The sequence below is a fragment of the Amphiprion ocellaris genome, chromosome 19, assembly GCF_022539595.1.
Source record: "Amphiprion ocellaris isolate individual 3 ecotype Okinawa chromosome 19, ASM2253959v1, whole genome shotgun sequence".
In the NCBI taxonomy this organism is placed as follows: Eukaryota; Metazoa; Chordata; class Actinopteri; family Pomacentridae; genus Amphiprion; species Amphiprion ocellaris.
The window spans coordinates 12,741,904-12,759,813 of record NC_072784.1 but is presented as its reverse complement, the minus strand read 5'-3'; the positions used below and the strand labels follow the sequence as shown (position 1 = coordinate 12,759,813).

Genomic DNA, 17,910 nt, shown 5'->3' with positions numbered 1-17,910 from the left:
TAAACAGAGTTATTCCATCTTAAATGATCAGGGGCCTTCTGCTCGACTATGTCTGATTTGCTTGAATTATTATTATTTTGTATCATAAGCCATAGACATTTAACATGATATCTGTAAAAAAAAAAAGAAGATACATCAAGTACTTTCTTTGATGTGTATTGATGTGTATATACAGTACCAACATTTTCTTTGTCCATGCAAATTATTTTACATTTATGATTGTGTACACCACAGTATGTTCCTCCTCTGCTGCTTGTTTAAATATCGTCAAAAGATAAGATAAGTCAAACCAGGAAGTTCATCAGTCAGACAGGAAGATTCAGAGGAGAAGACACGTGTGACATTCAGTCCGAGGAAGAAGGAGGTGATCTGAAACCACACACTGACGGGTGAACAGGAGGGTGAGGTATGAGGGGACAGCTCCTGAAATTACGTTTCTCTCTGATAATCACCTTCCTCTGCTTTGGGAGTCTTCTCACTTCTCTCATCTGGTACAACTAGTAAGTGTGAAATTCCCTTTAATAATGTTTTATAATTAGATTTACCTGCCAGCTACTTGCACCATTTGTGCTTTCTGCAATCACTGTTTGTTTTTCTTTAAAAATGTTTTTTTTAAATTTATTTTCATTTTATTGTATTGATTTATTTATAGTTTTCATTCCAGATTAGCTAGTTATGTTGTTATTTCTCTGTCTCTACACCAAGGAGGGAATTGCAAGGGTTAAAGGGGATTTCCTTTGATTCTTTTGGAGGACATGGAGTACCGCTGTTTAAATACAGAAACCATTTTATTTTGTATTGTACCATAATTATGTACAATGTATATTTACAAACTATGAAGAAAATTCAGCTACAAAACAAAAAAGAAATTACCTTTACACTGACAGAACACAAACACTCCTGGTTCTTAAATGGTTCTTCAGAAGGTTCTCTGGTTCTTCAAAGCACCGTCACCACCTGAAAAACCTTTTTACTGTGGGGAATGCACTTCACATATTTTATGGATTTTATACACTCAATGAATCAGCCAGTCTTTGACACCATGTAAACGATAAAACAACAGCAATAAAGCTGATAAAAATGAAGTTCAGAGTTTCCTGAGTTTATCTGCATTTTATTAATCTGTCCTGTTTTCATCGAAGTAATGTGGAACCTCACCGACTGCCTGCTCCGAAGAAAAATCTCTCTTCGCTCTCTGAACCTTGTAAAAGCTGCACGTGAGCAAACACAGTTACAGCTTCTCCTTCTACAACCAAAGTATTTATGGCATTATCTAGTCAAGTGACGTCAGCACTGCTGAGATTAATCACTAACTTGTTTCTGTTACAGGGAGGTTATGGACAAAGTAGCACAGAGCAACACTGAAATATCAAAGAAGCAAGAAGACAAACCAGAAGAAAACAGGCAAGGATATTATCTCAAAGTCCTAATGTTACCATTTAAGTTAGACTACTCTGAAAAACAAAATAGAAACATCTAAAAAGGCATTCTAGTCTATTTTGTAGAAGTAGCTAGTAATTAAGGGAAAAACCAAGTGGCTCCACTGTACAACAAATGGTTAAGATGAAAATTATTACATTTTGACAACTCCAGACGTCAGTATCATCAGTTTTTGTGTCCGATAGTCAACAAATGAAAAACTTATGTTTTTAAATGCCACATGAATTCCATGAATTGATGTCTCATTTGTGTGTTACAGGGAGGGTAACAACAAAGCAGCAGAGCAAAACTCTAAAATCTCGAAGAACCAAGAGGACAATCCCCAGAAAGTCAAGTAAGGACATTGTCTCAAAGCAGTATTTTTCACATTTTAGTCTGAATACTTAGGAAAAACTAAATAGAAAATACAATATAAAATTAGGCATTTTAGTCTATTTTGTAGAAGTAGCTAGTAATTAAGGGAAAAATCAAGTGGCTCCACTGTACAACAAATGGTTAAGATGAAAATTATTACATTTTGACCACTCCAGATGTCAGTATCATCAGTTTTTGTGTCTGATTGTCAACAAATGAAAAACTTATGTCTTTAAATGCCACATGAATTCCATATATTGATGTCTGATTTGTATGCTACAGGGTTTGCAATGACAAAGCAGTGAAGCAAAATTCTAAAATCTCGAAGAAGAAAAAGGACAATCTCCAGAAAGTCATGTAAGGACATCGTCTCAAAGTCTTATTTTTAACATTTTAGTTTTATATATATGTGTGTGTGTGTGTGTGTGTGTGTGTGTGTGTGTGTGTGTGTGTGTGTGTGTGTGTGTAAAAACATGTATTACACACCTGACTTGTCTGTGTGTTTGTGTCACAGGGAGGTCATCCACAAAGCAGTAGAGTGTTACTCTCAAACCTGGAAGAAGCAGGAGGACAATTACCAAAAACTCAGGCAAGAATATCTTCTCTGGTCGAAGAGGATAGCAGACAGGGAAGAGACTAACAATGTATAAGAAAACAATAAACACTCTGGAGGTTGTCATAGTTATACCATCACCAGATACTTACCCTGCCAGGGCTAAGCTAATGTGATGGTTAGATCGGGTATTTGTGAGGTGTTCTGGGCCAACTTCTGTTTTGTCTGAATGGAGAAAAAGGAAATTAAAGGTCATCCAGGTCTTTATGTTTTTAAGACATGCCTGGAGTTTAACTGATTAGGTTTCATAGTTTAATATAGGTGAATGTCATTTCCATAGTGATGAAAATTTATGCAGCATTTCCTAATAATATTGCCAAAGACAAGCATGTACAAGTTGAAAAGTATCGGTCCTACGCCAGAACCCTGTGGAACTCCACAACTTACTGATGTAAATGGAAGAATCATCATTAACATAAACAAACTGAAATCTTTTTGATAAATATGATTTAAACTGCAGACATAGAAATAGAAATAGAGCTCAGGTTAATGCAGAGGAACTATATGGTCTAAACATAACACGTCTTACTCACTTGAGTTATTGTAAAATAGGGAGACTTCACTTGAATTACTGCTTTCACTTACTGCAATCTTTTATGGAATAAAATCATAACATAAACATGGAGTTGTTCTAAATCAAAACCCCACATAACATGTCAACCGGATGATTTTATTTAGCAAATAGCATGTCATTGTGTTCAACACCTAATCTTAGTGCTCAGTCAGTGTCAACAAAGTCTTTGTGTTTCAACAGATCTAACCTGAGCAGCAAGTGCCATGGATTGGAGGAGGCCATAATTACCCAGAACAATAAACCAGTTGGATCGGAGATTGTTTACGATGGGAGTAAGAAGACTCTGAAGGTGACTCCAGAGCTCTTCAGCATCTTTATGAAGGTATGTCATTTGTCATTTATGAATACAGCATCTGCTGCTTGTTTGACATCTTGAATGTTCCTCAGATGTGATCATTTCATGGCGCTGTGCATGCGCGTTCTGGCACAAGCCATGTGTTTGGTCACATGTGGGTTCTTTGATAAATACAACTCTGCAGTGTGGTTTATTTAAGGTGAAGGGACTCACAAACTTGGACCTGACTATAAGAATTGGAAAAAAAAGTTACTTTTGTGGAACATTCACAATTAATCGAGCAGGTCTGACAAGTTATCCCCCCCCAAAATTAAATCTTGCTAGATAGCCTAATCCAAGTAGAGTTCTGGAGCTTCAATATGGATCTCGCGATATTACTAAGAAGCTCAATGCATTGTATTCTACTCTTTGAAAGAGATGCCTGAAGGCAAACTTCAATCAAACCGTTTCCCCAATGATCATGAGAATAAATTCACCAATAATGTTGCTCACAGAAGTACATCAGAATACTATTAAATATATGTCAAGACATGAAAATTATCCACTAGAAAAATGCTAACAGACCTGTCTATTTGGTTATTTTTTCCGTTTCTGACCTCTACCGCTCTCTGCCTTGGAGTTTTACTTCATGTTACTTACAGTAGCTTTTGGAGGTGTATTGTTTGTTCTAAAGCGGCTGCACAGTTTTATGAAGCTTATCTGAAATGTTATGTGGAAAAGTTCAGATCTTCTAGTTATCTGATGGACTTTACCTTCTTCCTAAATGACTGGACTGTGGATGTTAAATATCTATTCAGTGCTTCTGAACAGATTTCACTCTGATCCACAAATGTCACTGTCAAAGCAAAGCGGATAACCAATATTAGTAGCATCATCTCAAAACCACGAATGTCTGGAGAACGTTTCAAAGCTGTTCATCTAAAGGTTGATTTCAGTGTGAACCAAACTGGTGAATGGACCAACCAATGATAAGATAAACCAGTCCCTCCAGGATTTCGCAGGCGTTTTTCGAGATTGTTGTGGCCGAAAATGCCTGAATTCGCGGCAGCTTTTCGAAAACATTGCGATGTAAGTTGCAATATTTTAAGCTTATTTGTTGCGATGAAATTGCGGGAGACAGTGACAATTGCTAAAAAGTTGCATTTTTTCAAGCTTGTAGACCATGTTTCAACATTGTAATTGACAATATTTATTCCGAAATTATTCTGTAACGCTAAACCCATTTACTCAAAAGCTGACATACCACGGTGGGAAATTAGCAGCAGCCAGATACTGGCTTAACATGAAGTGGTTGGTAGATTTGAGGCACAAAATGATAATGTACTATTGAATGAATCACATTTGAACATATCTGTCAGTGGCTTAAAAAGTTATTTTGACATCCTGGCACACATATATTCACACACACGTGCTCACGGCTTGTCACGTCAATTAACAAGAAAAGCATTCAGAGAGCCCAGTACTCCACCAAGACTCTTCATTACCTGACCTTGTGCTGAACACAGGTGGACCTAAGACGATGAGAGGTTTTGTCTAACGTGAAAAAATTAACTCAATTCTGACACATTCTGATGATAAGAGATCAAAATGATCTTTCATACATTAAATGACATATAAATTACTTATACTATCAATGTTGCTGTGTTGTCATGTTTTTCTGTTGTTTCTGATTACAGGATCATCCTTTCTCCAATAAAACATTGGACACTTGTGCCGTTGTTGGGAACGGTGGGATCCTGATCAACAGCAGCTGTGGAGAAACAATTGACTCAGCTCAGTTTGTCATCAGGTGAGAAAGATGTCCACGCTGCAAAAACTCAAAATCTTCCCTAATCTATTTGTCTTATTTTTAGTCAAAATGTCTCATCCCACTAGATTTAAGATAAATTCACCTAACAAGTGACATTTCAGCAAGATGGAAGGACTTGTTTTAAGACAATGCATATTAAATATCTTGTTAAGTCAAACAATCTTGATATTATCTTGTTTTCAGTTGTATTTCACAAGAAAACTCAAAATAAGTTTAATACATCTCAAATTAGAAGGTTACATGAAAGCAAAAGTCTATTTTTAAGTGAAAAACTGCCATTTTTAAAAAAAAATTTAAAAATTATTTTTAGACACTTAAGCTTGACAATCCTTGTAAAATATAGCTTAAAATAAGTTTTCCCAGCTAATTTTAAGATCTCCATATTCTAAATATGGTATCTTATTTCAAGAAATCTTATCAAGCCATTTTTCACTTGTTCTATTGGCAGATTTTTTTCACTTATTTCAAGGTAAAAGTTCCTTGAAATAAGTTTTTTTTCTTGTTTTGAGGGGGGCATTTTTTCCAGTGCAGTGTAGAGGACTGCAAGGCTGATGATAGGGTAACCAACAAAATTCAAGTCCACATAACAATAGTTTCTTCTTGCTTGTCCAGGTGCAACCTCGCTCCGTTGGGAAACGGATATGAGAAACATGTTGGCACCAAGACTGACCTTGTGACGGCAAACCCAAGTATCTTCATTAATAAGTGAGCAAAAAAAAGAGTTGTCGTCACCTTAAGTAGATAATATTCCTTCAGTTTTGTTGCTTCATGTCAGCTTTTTATTTATAGGTTCGGGGCTCTGAATGGACGCCGCCGTCCATTTGTGGAGAGTCTACGTAGCTATGGAAACTCCCTGCTGCTTATTCACGCCTTTTCCTTTAGCGCCTACACTGCTGCATCTTTGCGGGCCATCTACACCATCGAGGACTTTGAGAGCCCCATCCGACCAGTCTTCTTAAACCCAGAGTACCTCAAGAGTCTGCACCTGTTCTGGCGCTCTCAGGGCCTGAGAGAAAACAGACTCAGCACCGGCCTCATCACTACCAGTCTGGCTCTGGAGCTCTGCAACAACGTTCATCTGTACGGATTCTGGCCCTTCAGTAACCACCCACATGACCTCTACCCCCTGACCAACCACTACTACGACGACATAAAACCTAAAAAAGTCCACGCCATGCCAGCTGAGTTTGACCTCCTGATGAGGTTGCACAGTCAGGGCATCCTCAGACTTCACCTGGGAGACTGCCCAACAGGTGGAAAGTAGTTCCCAAAGACAAACGACAGCACAACAGCAAAGTGCCTTCTTTTAGCCTCAGGATGAAACCAGTCACTCAGATATTTCAAATGACTGAAATGATTTTTTCAGATGATGGGAGGAATCGTTTGTCCACCTGGTTGCCTATCAGCAGACAAGACATTTGCACTGAAACCTAAATTCAATAATTATAAGACTGTCTGCAGTCTACAGTGTATCTACAACTCTATTTATTATTACAAATGTTCCAGCTGGAGTCTGGAAGGAATTATTTAGATTTTACTGGAATGCGTTGTGTATATCATCGTGCCTTGTGTTAATCACGGACTAATGATAGCCTTTGGATCAAACTGAATGTTTGATCAAGGAAATAAAAAACCTCCTTTCTATGAAGATTGTGCACCCCGAATACTGCTAAATTAACAAGTAATTTTGATGCCACTGGTTTGCCGCTGCATGAATCATTTTATTCCTCTTGAAATCAAAGTTTTCACTGATGAAACTTAATTTCATTGAAAGTCAACTAGAAGTTTTAAATGTCCATGTTTATTATTTCATTCAGCCAAACATAAAATGTAAAACGTGATTTGTCATAATAAAAACACCAGGACGCTGACCGTTACAACACATGTAACACATCTATACACTTTGAGTAACACTTTGGGGAAAGTACTGTCCTGCCATATAGTGGTAATATGCACGTTTGTACGATGTTAGTTTGGCAACAAGTGTTTTATAAGTTAATGCTAAATTAATGCAGATTTAACTCTGTTGTAAGGAAAATGCACTGTGAACTCTGGAGGAAAATTAAAACTGATGGCTATCCCCACAGGACCTCCGCAAAGTACTTTGATCTCAGGTCCTCCTAGTTTAAATACTTGTCGTTTTGGTTCTTTGTTAATGTCTGTTTGTTAGCTTAGAGTTTGATTATTTCTTAGTTAAATCCTTAGTTTTTTTTTATTGCAGTTTTGTGCACTTAGTTTTCCCCTTAGCCTGTGTAACGGAGTTAAAAATGCATTTTATTAATTATTTTCAGTTTATGGATGTTGCTGTCATGTTGAGAATTTGTGAATTTTATCTCAATGAGCTATTTTTATTTGCAATTGTTTTATTAATGTTGCCTGTGGGAGTTGCCTTTCTGCACTCTGCCTTGTCTGTGCCTCCCATAGCTTCTCCTGTAATCCACTCACAGTATTGATTTGCATTGCTGAGGGTAAATTGTGGGATAATGTGCTGCTGTGAGGTCGTGTTTTCTTGAAGTCTGTAGTCTCTGGTGCATATTGTTTACTGTTGCATATTATTATGTTGTCAAGGTGTTTTGTGTTGTTTTGACCGTTACTATAAATTTTATAGATGTTTTTGGTTTCACTTTTTTTGGCGCCATTTGTCAGAGGCCCTGTGACGTCATTTTAAATTTAAATTATTAAAATTAATGCAATTTTAAAAAGGGACATATAGAAAAAAGTGATTTTGATGATTTAAACCCTGGATTTAGTCGTTTTTTCCATTGTATGGCACATAAGCATCAGTAGTTCATGGACCTTCAAAAAGTTAAAAATCCATAGATTCAATGTTGTCATCATTTCTGGGTCTGATAAATGGCGTCATTTTGATGTTTTTTTTTTCTTTTTAAAGAATACGTTTTTTTACTCATAAACAAAAATATTTTTTTCATGAACTAAAAGTTTATAATTAAGTTATTAAAAGACAGACATTATTGTGGTTTAAGTTATGTTTAATTAATGTTTGCTTCATTTCTATTTATCTGCATTTTTCATCTGTCTACTACATTCACAGATTACTGCAAACTCAAAGTGCAATTATTGTCTTCTAAAGTGATCTATAATGGGATGGCTACACCGTTAGCCGGTAGCAAGACTGTCGTAGCTAACATTAGCTCTGGTGCTAACAGCAGCATGTTTTACATTGAAGTGATACCATCGGTTAAAGTGGTGCAGTGATAAGAAAACTCTTTGCTGCACAATATGCACACAACCACACTTTTATCCAAGCTGCCATTGGGAAGATTTTTAAAAGAAAACCTTCTGCCCCACAAGCTCAATGTGTTCTCTTCCTTCTCTGTTCACCAAACTTTCTTATGCGCTGATGTCACTCCTGTGCATCTTCATCACGGCTGCAAACAGACTTCAGGTTCATTACCGCCACCTACTGGGCTGGAGTGTGCATCACAGTTACTGATGTGCCAGAAATAAGGGAACTGAGAAAGGTGCGATTAAATGGGTTATTGTTTTTAACGTCTTATTTCTGTAATTAATTAATTGAAATTAACATGTTAAAGTCCCAGCCCTAGTTATAACTTTTGTTTCCTTTCAGTCACTCCACCCTGATGCACTGTGCCAAAGTGGCCACCAGGTGACATCGTTCATCTTGTATTTGATTTGCTTTCATTGTTGTGAGGAAATCTGTTGTTGAAAATTAACTGTTCAAAATGTTAGACAGTGTTGATTTGCATTGCTGAGGGAGCAGAGTGCATAATGAAAGGTGACCAGAGGACAGTTAATGTGTTTTAATCTCTTCTGCAGAGGAAAATAAATGCTAGAGAATGCTCAACCAAGTCTTCCTTGATGCCCTAACCACATATGCACACGCCCATTGCACCTGTTCAGTTTTATCTTTTGTTGTCTGACAATAAAAGATTTTTTAAATTAGATTGGTCTCCACCTGTTACCGTGTGTTTTGCGCTCTGGGTTCGAAACCTAAGCCGTGACAAATATGATCCTCCTCTGCTGCTTGTTTGAATGTCATCGAAGATGGTCAAGTCAGACAGGAAGAGGCTGAGGAGGAGACGTGTGTGAAGTTCAGTCTGAAGACGAGGGGTAAATCTGAAATCGCAGAGGGCTGAGGTATGAGGGGACAGCTCCTGAAATTACATTTCTCTCTGATAATCACCCTCCTCTGCTTGGGGGGTCTTCTCACTTCTCTCATCTGGTACAACTAGTAAGTGTGAAATTACCTTTAATTATGTTTTATAATTAGATTTACCTGCCACCTACTTGCACTATTTGTACTTTCTGCAATCACTGTGTTTTCTGTTTCTCATCTGCTAATATGTTGTTGTTTTTTAAAAATATTTTTATCTCTTTTAATTCATTTATAGTTCTGTCTTGCCTTGTCTGGTTTTTGTGGCAGATTAGTTACTTATGTTATTTCTCTGTCTCTACACCAACGAGGGGATTGCAGGGGTTAAGGGGAATTTCCTTTTATTCTTTTTGAGGACAGGGAGTGCCACTGTTCAAATGCAGAAACCATAGTGTACCATAATTATGTACATTTACAAACTGTGAAGAAAATTCAGTTACAAAACAAAAAAGAAATGCCTTTTACCCTGAAAGAACACAAACACACCTGGTTCTTAAATGGTTCTTCAGAAGGCTCTCTGATTCTTAAAGGAATTGTCATCGCATGAAAACACTTTTTACTTTGGGGAGTGCGCTTCACATATTTTTTTATTTATTTCAGTCCCTCCAAGATTTTGCAGGGTTTTTGAGATTGTTGCGGCCTAAAATGTCTGAATTAACGGGAGTTTTTCTAAAAAATTGCGATGTTTTCAGCGAATTTGTTGCGATGACACTGTGTGAAACAGTGACAATTGCTAAAAAGTTGCATTTTTCAGCTTTTAGAACATGTTTTCAACATTTTAATTGACAATATTTATTCCAAAACTAATTATTTAACACGCTCCAACCCATTTACACAAAAGCTTGCATACCACGGTGGGAAATTAGCCAGATACTGGTTTCACATAAAGTGGTTGGTAGATTTCAGGCAAAAAATGATCATTTACTACTGAATGAATCCCATTTGGACGTATCTGTCAGTGACAATTTCACATCCTGACACAACGTATTCACACACTCTCACGGCTTGTCACATCAGTTAACAAGAAAAGCACTCAGAGAGCAGTACTCCGCCAAGACTGTTCATTCAAAGACCTTGCACTGAGCACAGGTGTGTGTTATGCATGTGTACGTTATGTAGGGATACCGAATCGCGTGACCTAAATCTGTAGCGGGTGGCGGGAATTGATGGGATCCGGAAACACCCCCACAATTTAATCAATTGTTCCCTGTATCATTTCCGATGGATAAGTCCCGATAAGTCCACAGAGGTGGATTTGTAGTAGGATCGCAATCTCATGTGATGGTCAGCAGGCAGATGAGGTAGTGTTCACTTGTTGTCATGGTTACTGTGCCGATTGTCAGACGCCGTGCTGCTACCTCAATGGGAAATTCTTAACGAATCCGTGGATCCAGACTATAAGCCACATCACTGCCAAAATCTAATCACTTGGTCTTTGTGTCATTTCTGACCTTCCCTGAAAATGTCATCCAAATCCGTTGTCTGTTTTTTAGTAATGTTGCTAACAGAGGAAGGATTCACATATACCGATCGTCCCATAACTCTGCCGTGTTCCTTGGCGGAGTAATGAATCTAATTTACCTTCAGTCTTTCAGTGCTCACAACAGATCTGGATGCAACAGCTTCCGTCACGGTGATTTGTCTGGTCTGTGGTCCGCTCGTTTCAGCCATTCTCCTGATATGTTTTGCGGTAGAAAAGTGTTTGTCAATCGCTGATTTTTTTTTTTGTATTCCATCACAATATTGTACAGGGTGCAAAACAGTTTACCTCTGCTTTCGTGAAGAACATCAGGGTTTTGCACAGTCTTCAGCAGTAATTTTTGTTGGCAAATAAGAGACATCAGAATCAGACATGTCTGCATCTTCAAACCACAAACAAGGAAGTGAATTTGGTGACGTACGTGCATGATGTTTGCGCTGGAACTCGGGGAGGCCGGCCAAAATTCTGGAAAAGTTGCTGCGATTGGACAAAATTGCAAGGTCGCGCAGAATTTGCAGAGATTGGCTGAATTCACGTGAATTGGTGCAATCATAACATCGCAAATTCATGGAGGGACTGGTATTTTATACACTCAGTGAATCGGCCAATCTTTAAGACCATATAAACAATAAAACAACAGTAAAAAAGCTGATAAAAATGAAGTGTTTATCTGCATTTTACTAATCTGTCCTGTTTTCATCTAAGCAATGTGGAACCTCACCGACTGTCTCCTCGGAAGAAAAATCCCTCTCAGCTCTCTGAACCTTGTAAAAGCTGCACGTGAGCAAACACAGTTACAGCTTCTCCTTGTACAACTGAAGTTTTATGGCATTATCTAGTCAAGTGACGTCAGCACTACAGAGATTAATCACTAAACTTCTTCTGTTACAGGAAGGTTATGGACAAAGTAGCAGAGAGAAAAACTGAAATCTCAGAGAAGCAAGAAGACAAACCAGAAAAAATCAGGCAAGGATATTATCTCAAAGCCCAATTGTGACCATTTAAGTTAGACTACTTTGAAAACAGAACAGAAAACACAACATATAAAATTAGACATTTTAGTTTATTTTGTAGAAGTAGCTAGTAATTTGGGGAAAATCAAATGGCTCCACTTAACAAATTATTAAGATGAAAAACTAGTGGTTTGATGTGAATAAAATGTTTAATTGCGATTAATCGCACGATTTTCTGTGATAAATCATGATTAATCGTATTGTTATGCACAAAATTAAATAATGAGTTTAAAAGTAGTGTATTGTGCGCTTTTGTTTTAAAAGTACTGCTATATGAACAAAAATGTAATCACATTTGGTTTGCATACACTTTAAACAAATAAGGTGCGTTTTAACAGCAGTATTCTCTTTACAAAGTGGCAGTTAAAATAATTCTTGTAAATCTCAACTTAAACATTAATGTAATCAACTTAGGGGTGGGACATGATGAAAAAAATTATCTAATTAATTACAGTCTTTGTAATTAATTAATCATGAATAAACACATTTTTGTCAAGTTGTAATATTTCACACAATAAGCAAAGTTTTACAGTTCAGATAAATCTTGGTTGACGACTGAACCGATGACTAGATATATATGTGAACTTAAACAACAAAAATATTTATGTTTCATTTATATTTATCTGCATTTTTCATCTGTCTGCTACATTCACAGATTACTGTAAACTCAAAGTGCAATTGTAACTATTACATTTAACATTTTAAGACTTTTTGTAAACTCAAGCACTTTCAGTGTCTTGAAAAGTGGTCTATTATGGGATGGCTACACCGCTAGCTGGTACCGGGAATGTTGTAGCTAACGTTAGCCCTGGTTCTCACAGCAACATGTTTTGCGCTGAGGTGATACTGTCGGCTGGAAGTGCTGCGGTGATAAGAAAACTCTTTGCTGCACAATTTGCACACAACTACGCTTTATCCAAGGTGCCATCAGGAAGATTTTTAAAAGGAAACTTTCCGCCCAACAAGCTCAGTGTGGTCTTGTCTTCCATCACTGTCCACCACTGTTCTTGTGTGCTGACATCACTCAGTGTGTTATGTGCATCTTCTTCGCGGCTGACAAACAGACTTTAGGTTCATTACTGCCACCTACCAGACTGAAGTGTGCATCACTGTTGCAGCTGTGCCAGAAAACAGGGAACTGAGAAAGTGGTGAACCTTAATTAAACTGATTCAGCTTCATTCTAGATGAAAAGACATTACATTTTCTGAACTCCATCAGACATCAGTACAATCAGGTTTTGATTCTGACAAAACGACAAACTTATATTTTTAAATGCCACATGAATTCCATGAATTGATGTCTCATTTGTGTGTTACAGGGAGGGCAACAGCAAAGCAGCAGAGCAAAACTCTAAAATCTCAAAGAACCAAGAGGACAATCCCCAGAAAGTCAAGTAAGGACATTGTCTCAAAGCAGTATTTTTAACATTTTAATCTGAATACTTAGGAAAAACTAAATACAGTACAAAATCTGAGACTTTAGTTTAGGTTATAGAAGTTGCTAATTGACGGAAAAAACTAAATGGCTTCATGATACAACAAGTGGTTAAGATGAAAATGATTATATTTTGTCAACTTTGTGAGGCGTCATTACCATCAGATTGTGTGTCTGACAATTGATAAATGACAAACTTCTGTTTTTAAATGCCACATTAATTCCATGTAATCATGTCTTATTTGTGTGTTACAGGGAGGGCAACAACAAAGCAGTAGAGCAAAACTCTGAAACCTCAAAGAAACAAGAGGACAGTCTCCAGAAAGTCAAGTAATGATATTGTCTCAAATAATTATTTTTAATATCTTAGGTAGAATAAAATGTGTGTATGTGTATATATATGTGTGTGTGTGTGTGTGTGTGTGTGTGTGTGTGTGTGTGTGTGTGTGTGTGTGTGTGTGTGTGTGTGTGTGTGTGTGTGTGTGTGTGTGCATGCGAAGAAAAAAATATATCACACACCTGACTTGTCTGTGTGTTTGTGTCACAGGGAGGTCATCCACAAAGCAGTAGAACGTTACTCTCAAACCTGGAAGAAGCAGGAGGACAATTACCAAAAATTCAGGCAAGAATATCCTCTCTGGTAGAACAGGATAACAGACAGGGAAGAACCTAACAATATACGTGATAAATATGATTTAAACTGCAGACATGGAAGGTGATGTAGAACTAGAAGCTCAGATTAATGCAGAGGAACTACATGGTGTAAATATGACACGTCTTACATTCATATGAGTTATTGTAAAATAGGGAGACTTCACTTGAATTACTGCTTTCACTCACTGCAATCGTTTTATGGAATAAAATCATTACATAAACATGGAGTTGTTCTAAATCATAACCCCACATAACAAGTCAACCGGATGATTTTATTTAGCAAATAGCATGTCATTGTGTTCAACACCTAATCTTAGTGCTCAGTCAGTGTCAACAAAGTCTTTGTGTTTCAACAGATCTAACCTGAGCAGCAAGTGCCATGGATTGGAGGAGGCCATAATTACCCAGAACAATAAACCAGTTGGATCGGAGATTGTTTACGATGGGAGTAAGAAGACTCTGAAGGTGACTCCAGAGCTCTTCAGCATCTTTATGAAGGTATGTCATTTGTCATTTATGAATACAGCATCTGCTGCTTGTTTGACATCTCAAACGTTCCTCAAAAAGTTACCGATTGAGCAGGTATGACAAGTTGTACAGCAAAAACAGAAATCTTGCTAGATACAAGTCATGTGTTTGGTCACATGTGGGTTCTTTGATAAACACAACTCTGCAGTGTGGTTTATTTAAGGTGAAGGGACTCACAAACTTGGACCTGATTACAACAGCAGGAAAAAAAAAGTTACTTTTGTGGAACTTTCAAAACCGATTGAGCAGATCTGACAAATTGTCCCAAAAATACTGACATCTTGCTAGATAGCCTAATCCAAGTGGAGTTTTTGAGTTTTAAAAGGGATTTCATCATATAATTAAGAAGCAGATATGGCAGAAAGAAGTAGGACAAGGATTACAGAAAGTACAATAAAAATGGTCTAATAAAGACAGTGTACAAGGCATGATGAATTTGTATATGGATTAGTACAGCTATGACATGGGGAATTTACATATGGATATGTACAATAATGACTTGATGAATTTACATATGTACAGGTATGACAGATAAAGCTATCTGCTTTTAATTCAAGTTTTTTATATCACATGAAAAATTCTCATTCTCATCTGTTAATCTGTCTGTCTGTCTGTGTGAAACATTACTCATTTTTGAGTAATGTTTCACACAGACAGACAGACAGATTAACAGATTCACAGAAATGTGCAGCGATCATCACATAACTCCGCCGTTCCTTGGCGGAGTAAAAATACAGATTTAAGGAAACAACATCTAAAGCCTTGTGACCAATTTAAACTTTGAAAGAAGTTTCGACTGTAAAATCTGCCAGAGCTACAGGGATCCAAACACAGCTGGGTTTTGGCTGTCATCAAGCCTACTTCCCATTCATTTCAATGAGGATCTTTAATGCAGTTATTGCAAATTTTGTATGAATCGCTAACAAAAGCCAAAAAAGTACATGGAATAGAAATAAGTGAGCTTCAATGCTTATTCATTGGTGCACTTAAAAACATTAAGACCACTAAGACCAACAACAAACAAGTCCGTCTGGAGATTTTTCTCACATTTGATCAAAACACAGACTATTGCAAAGCTTAGGAGATTCCACTGCATAGAATAGAAGAATAGAATAGAATGTGCTTTACTGTCATTATACAGTGTATAGTGAGATTGGATCTCCCTCATTTATCAGCATTGACTGGGGAACAGTTAAGAGGATCCAAGGGGATGAGAGGTTTTGTCTAACGTGTAATAATTACGTCAGTTTTTACACATTCTGACGAGAAGAGATTAAAAAAAAGATCTTTCACACATTAAAATATATATAAATTATTTCTCCTAGAAATGTTGCTGTGTTGTCATGTATTTCTGTTGTTTCTGATTACAGGAGCATCCTTTCTCCAATAAAACATTGGACACTTGTGCCGTTGTTGGGAACGGTGGGATCCTGATCAACAGCAGCTGTGGGGAAATGATTGACTCGGCTCAGTTTGTCATCAGGTAAGACAGACGTCCAGCGTAGAGAACTGATGACAGCATTAATCCACAAAGTAATGTCCACAAAAAGTCCACATAATACTTTTATTGCTGTTTGCTTAGGTGCAATCTCCCTCCTTTGGCAAACGGATACGAGAAACATGTTGGCATCAAGACTGACCTTGTGACGGCAAACCCAAGTATCTTCAATTACAGGTAAGTAAAAAAATGAGTCTTTGTCACCTTAAATACAGAATGTTCTTTTAGTTTTGTTGCTTCACGTCAGCTCTTTATTTACAGGTTCGGGGCTCTGAATGGACCCCGACATCCATTTGTGGAGAGTCTACGTAGATATGGAAACTCCCTGCTGCTTATTCACGCCTTTTCCTTTAGCGCCTACACTGCTGTATCTCTGCGGGCCATCTACACCATCAATGACTTCGAGAGCCCCATCCGACCAGTCTTCTTAAACCCAGAGTACCTCAAGAGTCTGCTCCTGTTCTGGCGAGCTCAGGGCCTGAGAGAAAACAGACTCAGCACCGGCCTCATCACTACCAGTCTGGCTCTGGAGCTCTGCAACAACGTTCATCTGTACGGATTCTGGCCCTTCAGTAACCACCCACATGACCTCCACAACCTGACCAACCACTACTATGACGACATGCAAGCTAAAAAGCAGTTCCACGCCATGCCAGCTGAGTTTGACCTCCTGATGAGGTTGCACAGTCAGGGCATCCTCAGACTTCACCTGGGAGACTGCCCAACAGGTGGAAAGTAGTTCCCAGGGACAAACAACAGCACAACAGCAAAGTACCTTCTTTTAGCCTCAGGATGAAACCAGTCACTCAGATATTTCAAATAAATTACCTGATTTATTTCAGCTGATAGGACGGATCGAGTTTGTCCACCTGGTTACCTATCATCAGCCAAGATGCTTGCATTGAAACCTAAATGCAACAACTACAAGACTATCTGTAGTCTTATAGTGTATCTACAACTCTATTACCACAAATGTTCCAGCTGGAGTCTGGAAGGAATTATTTAGATTTTACTGGGATGCCTTGTATACATTGTAGTGCCTTATGTTAATCATGTACTGATGATAGCTTTTGGATCAAATTCAGTGTGTTTTAATTTGAAGTAAATCAACTTTAAGTTTTAAATGTGTCCATCTTTAGGATTTGATTTACCCGAACATAAAATGTAAAACACGATTTGTCACCGTTTAACGAAAACACCAGCACATTGAATGTTGAAACACATTCAACACATTGATTATTGATTACAATAACTTAATTCTTTTTAACAATGCATTTAAAAAAAAAAAAAAAGGAACCATTAAATTAGCAAAGGAAGGGGAAAATGAGCGGAAGCCAGCGGTGGTGAAGTCGCTAATTAACAAATTATGAACCACTTGTGGGCTCTCAGAAATTTGCAACCACAACAAAAAGGTGTCAAACATTGTGTCCCAGTTCTCTTACCACTGCAGCCTTTGAAGGAAACCACACTAGTGTCCAATTTCCACCAGCAGCCAGCAACCAGCTCCACTAGAGGGCAATAATCACAAGCACAATAATTACAACATGGCTCAATCTGAAATACAAAACAACAGTTTACAAAGCTAAGCTAAAGCAAAACAGCAGGTGTTTAACACATACAATACAAAAAAAAATGAACACTTTACATATTGATAACAGGTTTATAATGTGACAGAACAGTATACCTCAAATTTAACACTGTCTACTGACTGGCAACACTTTTTTAATCTATGCTTTACTATTTACCCTTATGCACTAAAACACCAAGTCAAAAACCAACTTGTCCATAAAACCTTTCTTATTCTGAAGTACACTTCTTACTGCTGGCTGAAGTAACCCACATCTCAGCAGAATACATGTTATGCAAAGGCAAAAAGACAAACCTGTGGCATCGCAAACCTCAAACAAACACACAACAATATTACGAGACAAATGCAACTTTATTGCTATGTGCACACAAATGAAGACACCCTTCAAACAATCCCGACTACATCACCTACCTCAGAGGAGCCAGCAGAGACAAAAGGCTGCCATGATGCCAAAGCTGCTTTACATACCCTCAATCAGAGAAGATGGGAGGAG

At 37.7% G+C, this 17,910-nt stretch overlaps 1 protein-coding gene and 1 long non-coding RNA gene across 6 annotated transcripts in view; one reads left to right on the top strand and one right to left on the bottom strand.

Moving 5' to 3' along the window:
• The window catches only part of LOC129347631 (uncharacterized), a 21,994-nt gene extending 4,084 nt beyond the window's left edge, over positions 1-17,910 (bottom strand). The window contains exons 1-5 of one of the 3 annotated variants that reach the window (XR_008599824.1): positions 17,829-17,910; positions 17,272-17,337; positions 13,669-13,735; positions 2,500-2,572; positions 2,281-2,347 (exon numbers count right to left, since the gene is read on the bottom strand). This is a non-coding gene — a long non-coding RNA (uncharacterized LOC129347631). Of the gene's footprint in view, positions 1-2,280; positions 2,348-2,499; positions 2,573-13,668; positions 13,736-17,271; positions 17,395-17,828 lie in introns of those variants that run through there. The other 2 variants (XR_008599823.1, XR_008599822.1) reach the window with 2 other exon arrangements.
• LOC111567380 (alpha-2,8-sialyltransferase 8F-like) lies at positions 73-17,283 on the top strand. Of its 3 annotated transcripts, XM_055005398.1 has the most exons (11): positions 73-500; positions 1,143-1,217; positions 1,330-1,404; positions 1,700-1,774; positions 13,034-13,108; positions 13,405-13,479; positions 13,697-13,771; positions 14,160-14,301; positions 15,702-15,814; positions 15,914-16,006; positions 16,091-17,283. In XM_055005398.1, exons 1-11 carry the CDS (start codon positions 409-411, stop codon positions 16,566-16,568), a joined length of 1,368 nt encoding a protein of 455 aa, XP_054861373.1. In that variant the 5' UTR covers positions 73-408; the 3' UTR covers positions 16,569-17,283. The 3 variants fall into 3 exon arrangements, with proteins under 3 accessions (XP_054861373.1, XP_054861374.1, XP_023124233.2); XM_055005399.1 differs by lacking the exons at positions 13,034-13,108; positions 13,405-13,479; positions 13,697-13,771; ... (2 more) ...; positions 15,914-16,006; positions 16,091-17,283 and adding exons at positions 2,077-2,151; positions 2,309-2,383; positions 3,162-3,303; ... (1 more) ...; positions 5,699-5,791; positions 5,876-9,191; XM_023268465.3 differs by lacking the exons at positions 73-500; positions 1,143-1,217; positions 1,330-1,404; positions 1,700-1,774 and adding exons at positions 6,346-9,299; positions 11,407-11,481; positions 11,593-11,667.

Bases quoted from the DNA above. Each gene is read 5' to 3' on its own strand.
- LOC111567380 (XM_055005398.1), top strand. From the start codon at position 409: ATGAGGGGACAGCTCCTGAAATTACGTTTCTCTCTGATAATCACCTTC. The intron at 14,302-15,701 runs GTATGTCATTTG...TTCTGATTACAG, and splicing joins TCTTCAGCATCTTTATGAAG to GAGCATCCTTTCTCCAATAA. The intron at 16,007-16,090 runs GTAAGTAAAAAA...CTTTATTTACAG, and splicing joins CCAAGTATCTTCAATTACAG to GTTCGGGGCTCTGAATGGAC.